Here is a 10,866-nt window from a genome sequence, read left to right as displayed (position 1 = left end):
CATTGAAAATGTCTTACTGCACTATCTGGGGCACGGTGTCATTCTAAAATCTAAAATCAAACGATGTCACGTTTTTGCGTCACTATTTTGAACAATAATAACTTTGTTATTTATGAACGGACTTCCGTCTGGTTATCACTAAACAATCCAGAATTAACTGAAATTATGTTTTATTGCCATAGTGTTATTGTTTTTCAATAGCACACTATTGAAAAACAGCACAAATGAATAGATCTTGGAAAACGTAAAAACTCTCATACATCAGTCAATCTATCCCCGGCAAAACCGTCAATAGGGAGCACTTTAGTGACTCAAATGAACACGAAAAGTTATAAATAAATGTACCGCGTGCCTGTTTGAATCAGTTGTTGCTCTTTTGCCAGACAAGTAACATCTTGCCTATCGCGTCTCGTACGACAGATTTGAGCACCCAGCACACTACGCTTCTATGAATGACGTCATCCTCGACTATTTAAAGACTATCATTCCTCGAGCGAGTTCATTCTCCCGTCGAACGTCGGTCCGTAAAGAACTACAGTAGCAGCCAGGCAAGTTAAGGCAATGCGGTGCTATGAAGTGCTACATTTTATCACTGCTACCGCTGGGGGTGGGGACGACGACAGGTCTAGGCATCCAGCGACCAAGCGCTCGTGATCTGGGATGCCATATTGCAATCTGTGTTTCGATCAAAAAAATCTTTTTACCATCTGTGATGACTAAAACAAACGAAAATCTGTGAAAATATGTTATAAATTGCATGGTTCTTTTTAGCTTTCATTTATGTGCGGAAAACTGTACATACTTTTAATATGGTGACAAACGATGTAAAATGTTTGAAGTATTCGTAAAATATAATGCTGTTTTTTCCATTTCATATAGATTAATCCACGTATATATCCAAACACATAAAATATGTGCAGGTTTCGTTGGCATCAAATAACTTAATTGATGTTTGACAACCCGGTTGTCAACAATTTCTCGACAAAATGAATACTTTGTCCGACCATATCCGTGAAGAGAATAAACGTGCGACATTTCGATTATAGTATCGCTTTTGTGGGCTGTTTTTGGCAAATTTAGGACTAAAAGAAACGAAAGCTTGGATATAAGTCGTATGCGTTACGCAGAACTTTAACTAGAATTTTCGTTAAAATTCTGTACATATCCATCCTTTCCCTACAATCGTCCCTACGGTTAGTATGCTTAGACAGCACCCAACCCTAGATTGGTTCAAATATTCGTGAAAATAATTAAAAACGCTGTTTCGGCTCAGTTTAACTCCCGATTCGAGTAACGTTAAAGAATTAGTTGATGAAATAATGAGGCACCAGAAGACATATATTTAAATCTATCGATTACTGGGGATTCGTTTGTTTTTGTATAACATTTGATTTGTGAGCATCGTATGGGTAGAACATAAGATCCAAACCATCCGATAAATTCCTCTAAGCTATATTAAATTATACTGTTAGACCCACTCACACACTCATTCACTCCCTAATCAGCTCAAAAATTCACGCACTACAGCTCGTCTGTTGTTGTAACGGATGCATAATCCTACCGATGGCCCTCTAGGCGAGGACGTGCTAAATTCAATTTACCTTCCATCATCACGCCACCCGCAAGTGTTTCACGCTCAGGACACAACAAAGTTCCACCACGCCTGCTGCAGTGGGGCAGTTGATTTGGTTTGGCGTCTAGGCAAGCATAAATGTACATGTATTTACGCAGCGTATCTAGGTACCAGATAGCGGCATAATCGCGGCAAGCGGCGACAAATGCGCGCTTGGCTTATTAATTCGTTATAAATCACCTCCAGCAAATGGCGCAATCGATGATGAGTGACTGCTGGAAGCCCCTTAAGCCCAGCATCCTGATTATTATATGATAATTATCGCCGCTACGCAATATCACACCAGACCTGCCGCCGATGAGGATTATGATGATGATGATGATGATGGCAATGATGTCGACGGTGATAATGGGTACTCGAAATACTCAGCTCATCGACAGGGGCAAATACTGTTGGCTCGAATCAAAACTTGTCGAAAGTAAACAAAGTTCATTCTATACCGTCAAACTTGCGCCCCAATGCTAAAAATATTGGTGCTGATGAACATTTTATCAGATTCCAATTGGATAGAACAGTGTTGTCATTGAATTTTTCGCAATGGTATAATAAACGTAAAACACTCTCAATACTATAGACTGGCTTTTGTCTGCATTTGCACAGTTGGATGAAATCACGAGAGAAAAGAAAGCTCAACCGAAACATTAAATAACCGGTTTTCCGACATTACAGGTTAGAATTTCTATATCGTTCCATCCTATGATACAGACTTACACATATTCTTTATTTTTTTTAAAGCCAATAATATTTATCTGTATAAAGACGGTTCGTTGCTCAAGGAACACATCGGTTTTCACAAAAAACAGCATTTTTTGTGACGGCAAAATACGAAATTCTTGAAGAAACCTTAATTCGGAAGCGAGTCTGCGCTGAATGTTTATTTGCACATCGTACCAACGTTTTTCACCAGATTGTATCTTTTTTATCTCCACAGATGCCATTATGCAAAATTCCCAGCTGTGTTCATAGATTTTTTTCAGTATTGCCATTCGTGCTTCCCAAGTCAGCTGATTATCAACATCCCAGTTCCGCTGCTGATAAACAGCCTATCCAATCAGTGAATGCAACTCAAAACCCATACGTTCCTGTTTGTGCTCATTCAGGGAAGAAATCTATGAGCGAATCAAAGCGATTTTAAATCTAATGGCATTGTATATTGGCAGTTGGTTTCCGTATCTTTTCTCAAGAGTTTGCCGTTGGGATCTGGTATATCGGAGTTGGGCACTACATCTTCGTTTATAATACAAAGACCGGAAACTGCTGCGAGCGCGGAACGTTCGCCTGAGCACATTAACAAATTCTGCCAGAAGTGGCTCGTTTATTGACTCCTGAATTTGAATCTGCACAGCATCAGTGATGCGACCTGCGGTTCAACCCGGTTCAATTTATAGAACAAATAATTAAACTAAGCATAGTAACCGCAAGCGAAGATTTTTTAGCAACGGATCAGAATACACGATTGAAAGCGATAGAGGACAAACTGAACGTGCTAAAACAATTCGAGTTTTCATCATATGTTACTGTTCTTGGAGGACTTGAGTGTTGCAGCTTGAATGAAGCTAACTTGTTGGAATGATTTGTAGACAGTCAGGAAAAAATGGAAACGGTTTTAAAAGGAATCAAAAGTACTACTTCAAAGCAGGATTTTATAGTTCAAATTAGAAGACAAACATATAAAACCTTCGCGAAAAAACTCGAATGTTGTTATATCTTTTTGTCTGACATTGGGCTAGACCTCGCCAAAACACTTCTCTCAAACGTTGCTCTTGGGAGAGGATCCTTTGCTTCAGATATTGCATTCTGTGACGAAGAAAGATTATCAGACCCATGCGTGATTTGAACCCGGATGAAATAGATCACTATTTCACTTTCTCAGAATCGACTGAATTATGTCGTGCTGGAAGATCCTTTCAAGAATAGCCCAAGTATTCAGAACCTAACTAGCCAGTTCGTAGATGGTCTACAGAAAACCTTTCCTTCGACAGTTTCCACGGTGTTTCGAACAGGAGATAAATTATGCATACAGAATGCTCCAGCTATGGAGGGACAAACAGACGACGATGAAGATTTGCTAAACCTGTTTGAAAAGTCGTTACAATTTGACGTATCCAACCCTGTTCCGACAAGGTGCAATTTTTGTCATTCTGTATTAGATTTCCAAGGATCCAGCACACTTTTTGCAACGGAATTCTCACGAATGGTATCCTCGCGTATCAATATAGAGCTGCATCATGAGGGCATAATATAGAGCACGCGCCTAATGGAGCAAGATACCGCTAAAGCAGTTAACGGCGAACTTGAAGGTGATGGACAGGAAATGGAATCGCTTAGGAAAGAGTTGTGTCATAGCTGTAGGAATATTTTTCTGGGCTTTTCCCCCGAATGATGTCTAAGCAACCAAGCCGCGGTGGTCGTACAAATTGCAACACAGTTGGACAAAATAATTTGCAATCGTGGACAAATTGAATAAAACTGAGTTTAATCTCAAAAAAGTATTACGAAAATAGATTTCTTTTCGTCTTAAGTTGGCTACTCATCCATTTTATTTCAATCAATTAGTAACACATTCGGATGATCCTTTCAATTTCGTGCGAACACTAATTTCCTTATTCAAAAGCAAGCAAACCAAATGAAACCCTCTGATAAAAAGTGACATGCCATCCGATTATCTATTATAGGATTTTCTCTAACATTACATCTGTAGACCCGAGCCATATTTCATATTTTATTGAACTTGCTGTTACTTATACCACTTACGCTTGTATACTGAACGTGGAATCCCACGCTTTGGCGTTGACCTGTTTAAGAATTGCTTTCAGTCCTTGACCTGGTCCACACTCAAACGTTCGGGGGAAGTAATCCCCAACTTTTCTTTCATATATATTGTGTAACGTTTGTTCCCACTTGACAGGTCGCACGATTTGTTTCGGCAACTGGTTCAGTACATGACCCGCATGACGGTATCGTTTGCCGTCTACATTCGAGTGAACACTGATAATTGGATCCTCGATCTTTATCTTTTTCAATGCCAGTGAAAAGGGCTCCACGGCGGAAGCCATCAACTCGGTGTGAAATGCTCCATTAACGGGGAGTCTTTTGATTCGTTTTATGCCAAACGTCTTCATGTTGGCCTCGAGGTATTTTAAAGCTTCTTCGTTTCCAGCAATTACCTAGAATAAATACGAATGAGTGTCTTGCAAAATTATAAAAAGATATTGAATACCTTGCAGCTAGGATACAAATAGTTTGCAATTTTGCACTCTGGATTTTCGATTCCTCGCTGTATACACCAGTTAACAGCTTCCTTACAAGCTTCTCCTATCCGTGCATCCGGTCCATATAACACTGTACACATGCCACCTTTGCTCTGCTTGCTAGCAAACTGCATTGCTTCCGCTCTAATCTGAAGCCGGAGGGCTCTGTCGAACGGGAATGCACCGGCAAATACCAACGCACTAATTTCTCCCAAGCTAAATCCAGCTGCCGCGAAACAATTTTCAATCGCATTCGGACGTTCCTCTTTAAGCTGCTCCAGAGCGGCCAGTGAGGAGGCCATAACCGCCGGCTGGCAGTATATCGTTTGATCGAGTTTATCTTTTGGACCTTCCATACATAGTTTGAGAAGGTCGTAACCGAGCACTTCATTCGCCAGTGCAAAGATATCCCGAGCGCCAGGATATTTCAGCAAGCGTGACGCCATTCCGACAAACTGAGCACCTTGACCGGGAAACAAAATGATAGTTGTTTCTCGCGAATCAATCTTAGGTCTGATGGATTTGTTAGCTTGATCGCTATTAAAATGTGTTCCCTCTACGTATGGAAGTGTAGCCCATCGGTCCTATTCACTATGTGGTCGCACATCTTCAAAGCTTGCCGCATTATCGAGCAGTTCCTGCACTTTTTCCATTCCTAGTGCAGCCGGTTTCTCCGGCGCAGTCTTACGCCATAGCCGATTGGAACCAGGAATTAAAGGTAAGGAAATAAAATACCTTTTTATTCAACTGATTCACCCGTATGGAAACGAACAACTGGCCAAAATCTTCCGAACAGGGTACATTCACTTATACCAGCGTACCACTGGAGACTATCTCACCGCAGACATCGTAAATATCCGTTTTTCGTGGTGTATCCAGACATATTCAAGACGACAAACATCGCGACAGTGCATTGTTTGTCAGTTCGCAATCGTGAAGCAAAACAAAATCGATACCTTAGATGAGTAGATACAGAACTGTATCAACTTTTAGATGAGATGAATGACGGCAGCCTGTTGAACGATGTTCCGTCTTTTTGGTCGTTGTCTAAAAATTGTTAGCAATCATTAGAATATTACTTTTAAAGAAAAGGATTTACCTACCCTAAATTACAGTTCTTTTTTGTACATCAACTTTATCCCAGAATTAGGGTTGCCACCTCCGGAGATGCTTTGACCCGGAGATTTTCACTGACCTGGGGGGTGATGAATTTTGAGTGGAACAAGACAGAAATTGGAACCAAAGCGATTGCTCGGCATTTTAGAGCACTTCAATCGCTTTTTATAACTACGTTAAAGTAAAGCTGAAAATTTTTAATGTTTGAGAATGGTTTTATCGGTTTAATTTGGTGTAGTATTTCACTTCCCCGCCTAAATGTCACCAGCTACTCTCACTGTGGAGGATAAGTCGCACGAGCACAACTAACAGGAAAAGAGGCAGGGCTGCGGTATCACATAAGAAGCACTATGTGGTGTCGGTTATTCATTACCAGAGGTCGCAACAAAAGGGCAAAACAGGGGGCAACCCCCTACCCAACACACAAGGGTCGTTGCAGGAGTAGCAACAACACCGGAAGAACTCGTTTGATGTTGACCTAGTCAGTTGGATTAGAAAAAATCTGCCATACCTTGGTGCAGCTGGTGATAAGCACCACTAACAGTGAAGTGATTAGGTAAAATTTGCAGCAAATAACTTTTTTACACCATTTTAAGCGACTTAGTAGAATGCAACATTTCAATTGTAGCCTATAGCGAAATATTACCTTAAATTGTAATAAATTTTATTTGTTTTTCATTTTTATTGCTTTGTGAAACAAATCAGCAATATTTGGTGAACTCATCTTCGCCACCTTGAAACGAAGGGTTAGTTAGGAAAAATAATTCTGAACCAGAGTAATAGTTAACTATGACTTTTTAAATATTTTGTAAAGAATCAATTAATTCCAAAAAAATTAGGACTGGTGGTATCCAGCGGGGAAAAACGATCGGAAATGGTGAGTGAAGCTAAGCAATCATGTGAAAAAATTCCCCCCAGAGGCGAGACTCGAACTCGCAACCTTTGAGACTCCGGCCCAATGCACTAACCCTTATGCTATCCCGGAGTCTCAAAGGTTGCGAGTTCCAGTCTCGCCTCTGGGGGGAATTTTTTCACATGATTGCTTAGCTTCACTCACCATTTCCGATCGTTTTTCCCCGATGGATACCTCCAGTCCTAAATAAGGTATTGGCACTTAAGTCAAAAGACAAAAAATTTAAATTATTAGTTTAATTCGAACGGGCGGGTTCGCTCCCGTCATACATCTGTTCACTGGGCAAGGGACCAGAAATCGACAGTCTTCATTAGCTCTGTCACCCACCGAAGTACGATGGGTAATGAACTAAAAATTAGACATCACACGATAATAAAAACCCGGGCCTTGGTATCCAGCGGGGAAATGAAATAGATCAAATGTGTTGGGGTGATCAGCTGCCGTTGTGTGTGATTCTCGCTTTGCAGGCAGGGTACGATCACCGTCGCCAGTGGGATAATCATATGTTCTTTCTGGGATGTCGCCATACCCAGGGATTGCATAAGGGTTAGTGCATTGGGCCGGAGTCTCAAAGATTGCGAGTTCGAGTCTCGCCTCTGGGGGGAATTTTTTTCACATGATTGCTTAGCTTCACTCACCATTTCCGATCGTTTTTCCCCGTTGGATACCACCAGTCCTAAATAAGGTATTGGCACTTAAGTCAAAAGACAAAAAATTTGAATTATTAGTCCAAAAAATTGATACTATGCCTCTTCTCACCAAACCCGGAGAAATTGATGTAAAACCCGGAGGTCCGGAGATCGCTCCAGAAAACCGGAGTCTCCGGGTCAAAGCCGGAGGGGTGGCAACCCTACCCAGAATCTTCTATTTCATAAACGCCGCAATATTTTTTTCATTGCGCAAAATCCTGCAGAAATCCTGGATGACAGTAAACATGATCACCGTTATTGGCATCTTTTTCGCCAAAGAAAGCCGGTTTTTGTTCTCTCTTATCGTATTTAATTCAAGTTTACAAAAAATACTGGAAGAGCTGATTGCTAAACTGCGAAGTAAAAATGTAGAGAACAATGACAGTGAAATTATCTGTGGGCATCGACTTTGCAGAATATCATGTCACAACGGTAATTGTTCCGATTCGCGGCTTTTTCGAAAAGAGGGTTAATTTCTTTTGGAAATGGGCCTAAATAGCCTATTTTACAACAAGCAATGCAAAAAATTCGGGGGGAAAGCTTTAAAGTAGTTTAAACTGGAAAAACAAGTTGTTCCCACTTACCTTACTAACAATGGCATTGCTCATGAGAAAGTGACATTGAGGGTGTGATGCGGCTGTGCCGTATAGCCGATTTCAAGGATTCGAAGCCGCTGAGAACCTGACGGACGAGTTGGTTTAGATCTTGCTATCGAAGGGTGCAATCAAACCTGTAATCCACTTGTTTGCCCGGTATACACTAACATAGGGGCTATCCCTAGTTTATCAGCATGCCAAAAAGCGATGTGGCGTAGCCACATTAGGCATTAACAATGTTTTATTTAGTAACAATAGGATAGTATATATCAACAAATAAAATATTGTCAGTGCCGAATGTGGCTACGCCACATCGCTTCATTCAAGTGGGGATAGCCCCTATGTTTGAGTATACCGGGCAAACAAGTGGATTACAGGTTTGATTGCACCCTTCGATAGCAAAATCAAGACCACCTAGTCCAGCGGATTCTCAGCGGCTTTGTGCCACTTCGAATCATTGGACTCGATTATGCAGCCATGCCGCATCACACTACCTTCGCCGTTAACATCACTTTTACATACGCAATGCCACTGTTATAAAGGTGAGTGGGAACAACTTATTTTTCCAGTTTAAATTACTTTTACAGCTTTCCCCCCGATTTTTCTTTCATTACTTGTTGTAAAATAGGCCATTTAGAACCATTTCCAAAAAAAATAAACCCTTTTTTCGAAAAAGCCACGATTCGGAACAATTACCGTTATTTTTGTTTTTTGTAGCTCAATGAATTCCAATAATGACCTTTTGTTATGATTCGCGATTAGTTTTCACTCAGGATCCTTAAACATCCCCTTCCACAGAACCCCGCATTTGGGGCATTTTTTATTACGATTAAGTTCCTTCCAAATGCAGTTATTACAGTATGTTTTATGTAAACAGGGTTCCAAGGTGAAAGTTGGGTTATCTCCGCAAATGCATGCTAAAACAAATTAGAAAGTCAAGCAATTTTAAATTATGAAACAAATAAGAGACATGTCTTACACCGATGAAAAATCACACAATAAAACGAAATGAAATTTAACATCATTTTCATTACAGACACTAAGCTTGGCAAAAACATAACTCTCTACGGTTATTGTGAGATAATTTTGGCAATTTTCTGATTAACTAGTGCTAAAATCCATGACGACTTACAGAAGGAATGAAGGAGTACATACTTGTCGCTTTTTCGCTCAATATGTGATAAAAAGCGATTAAAGTGCTGTAAAATGTCGAGCAATCGCGTTGATTGCAATTTCTGTCTAGTTTCACTCAAAATCAACCACCCCCTAGGTCAGTGAAAATCTCCTGATTAAAGCCTCTCTAGAGGTGGTAACCTAAAGCGGACCCTTCACAATATTGACAATAAAGCAAATATTGATCAATATATTAATTGTGTCAATCTTGTCAATATTTTTATTGTCAAAATTCCTGTCTTGTGTAGGGTCCGCTAAAAACAACAATGGGTCGATATATCGATGGTGCATGGTGTTTTAAAAATATTGATTCGGTAGAATACTTTTGTTGACACTATTCTTGTCTCGCGAGCAAATCCAGTCCTAACCTCAATACTGAACCAGCTCCTGATTATAGGAACTATACTGCCGCTAGAAGCATAACTGTCCCATGTGCTATGGGAATCCCTATACACATGGGACAATTATGCTTCTAGCGGCAGTATAGTATATATATATACTATACTGGCGATCGGTTACCCGCCGTTACCGTTTACTGTAAAAGAAGTGTGGGTTTTATCAATCAACAGCGTTCATAATGTTTACAAAAGAGTTAAATAACAGTGCTGCTCTTTACAAGCAAGCCATAGAAAATTTAATCATTTTTGGTGCATAAAAGATAAATAGATTTATGAATAAAAAGATGGGCTTTTAATACATACAAACATTGTAGAACAGAGAACAGACATCTATGGTGGAACAAATATATTAATAAAACGTATGTAAACATTTTAATTAATATACGATAAAACACTAGCGCCGCTAGACCAACTTATCCCAACTATCCGTCAAATCCATTCCGGAACGGATTCGAAATCCTGAATGGATTCAGTATGGAAGCTGGTTGAAAAAAACCCACCGATTCCGACTCAATCGGTTGATGCATTTGAACTGGAATCCATAGAATCCACAGTTTATTCTGGTTGCAGTTGAAAACTGGAAAATCCAACCAGCGACAATCGTATTTTCTCTGGTTTTAGACAATGGAAGCAGGTCGGAGGTAGTGCGCTGAATTTGTACAATGATGTGCTAAACAGCGCACTACTTCTGGCATCATGAATTAGCACTAAACAAGAGAACAAACGATTGTCGCTGGTTGTATTTTCCAGTTTTCAATTGCAACCAGAATATAAAGAACAGTTGCGCAAAGACTGAAGCAAATCTACCTATCGAACACTCAAAATGTCTACCTATCGGACACGAAGAATAACAATGCTCGAATGCGTGGGGAGTATCGTTATTATGTGATTATAATTATGAGAAAAAATTCAATGATGTAATATTAACATTATTTCAAACCAGGAATATTAAAGATATAATTATTAAAAAATATATGTGCACTGATATTTAAATTTGGCACTATTTCAAACACCGGAACAGCTCTGGGTAGAGTTAATAATCTTCCACCGACAGTGGAAATATGAAGGCAGCTAAAATTTTGACAAATTTGTGTATG

General features: G+C 40.0%; 2 protein-coding genes and 1 pseudogene across 7 annotated transcripts in view; 1 reads left to right on the top strand and 2 right to left on the bottom strand.

Moving 5' to 3' along the window:
- Positions 1 to 2,987: 2,987 nt before the first annotated feature.
- On the top strand, positions 2,988 to 4,123 carry LOC131695177 (cytoplasmic tRNA 2-thiolation protein 2-like; annotated as a pseudogene).
- A 219-nt stretch (positions 4,124 to 4,342) lies between these two features.
- On the bottom strand, positions 4,343 to 6,057 carry LOC131677474 (probable malonyl-CoA-acyl carrier protein transacylase, mitochondrial). Its single transcript, XM_058957313.1, is given in 3 exon segments — positions 4,343 to 4,800; positions 4,854 to 5,931; positions 5,988 to 6,057. Coding segments are annotated over 2 exon segments (1,101 nt in total). The 5' UTR covers positions 5,538 to 5,931; positions 5,988 to 6,057; the 3' UTR covers positions 4,343 to 4,383.
- A 1,356-nt stretch (positions 6,058 to 7,413) lies between these two features.
- Positions 7,414 to 10,866, bottom strand: part of LOC131677473 (uncharacterized) — a 52,031-nt gene continuing 48,578 nt past the window's right edge. For 5 of the 6 annotated variants that reach the window (XM_058957307.1, XM_058957305.1, XM_058957304.1 and 2 more), the window contains one exon: positions 8,560 to 9,115. In XM_058957307.1, the coding sequence (XP_058813290.1) occupies positions 8,964 to 9,115 (152 nt within the window). In that variant the 3' untranslated portion in view covers positions 8,560 to 8,963. Of the gene's footprint in view, positions 7,956 to 8,559; positions 9,116 to 10,866 lie in introns of those variants that run through there. The other variant, XM_058957306.1, reaches the window with a different exon arrangement.

This window comes from Topomyia yanbarensis, chromosome 1 (assembly GCF_030247195.1).
Source record: "Topomyia yanbarensis strain Yona2022 chromosome 1, ASM3024719v1, whole genome shotgun sequence".
Taxonomy (NCBI): Eukaryota; Metazoa; Arthropoda; class Insecta; order Diptera; family Culicidae; genus Topomyia; species Topomyia yanbarensis.
This window is presented reverse-complemented; position numbering and strand designations above follow the sequence as displayed.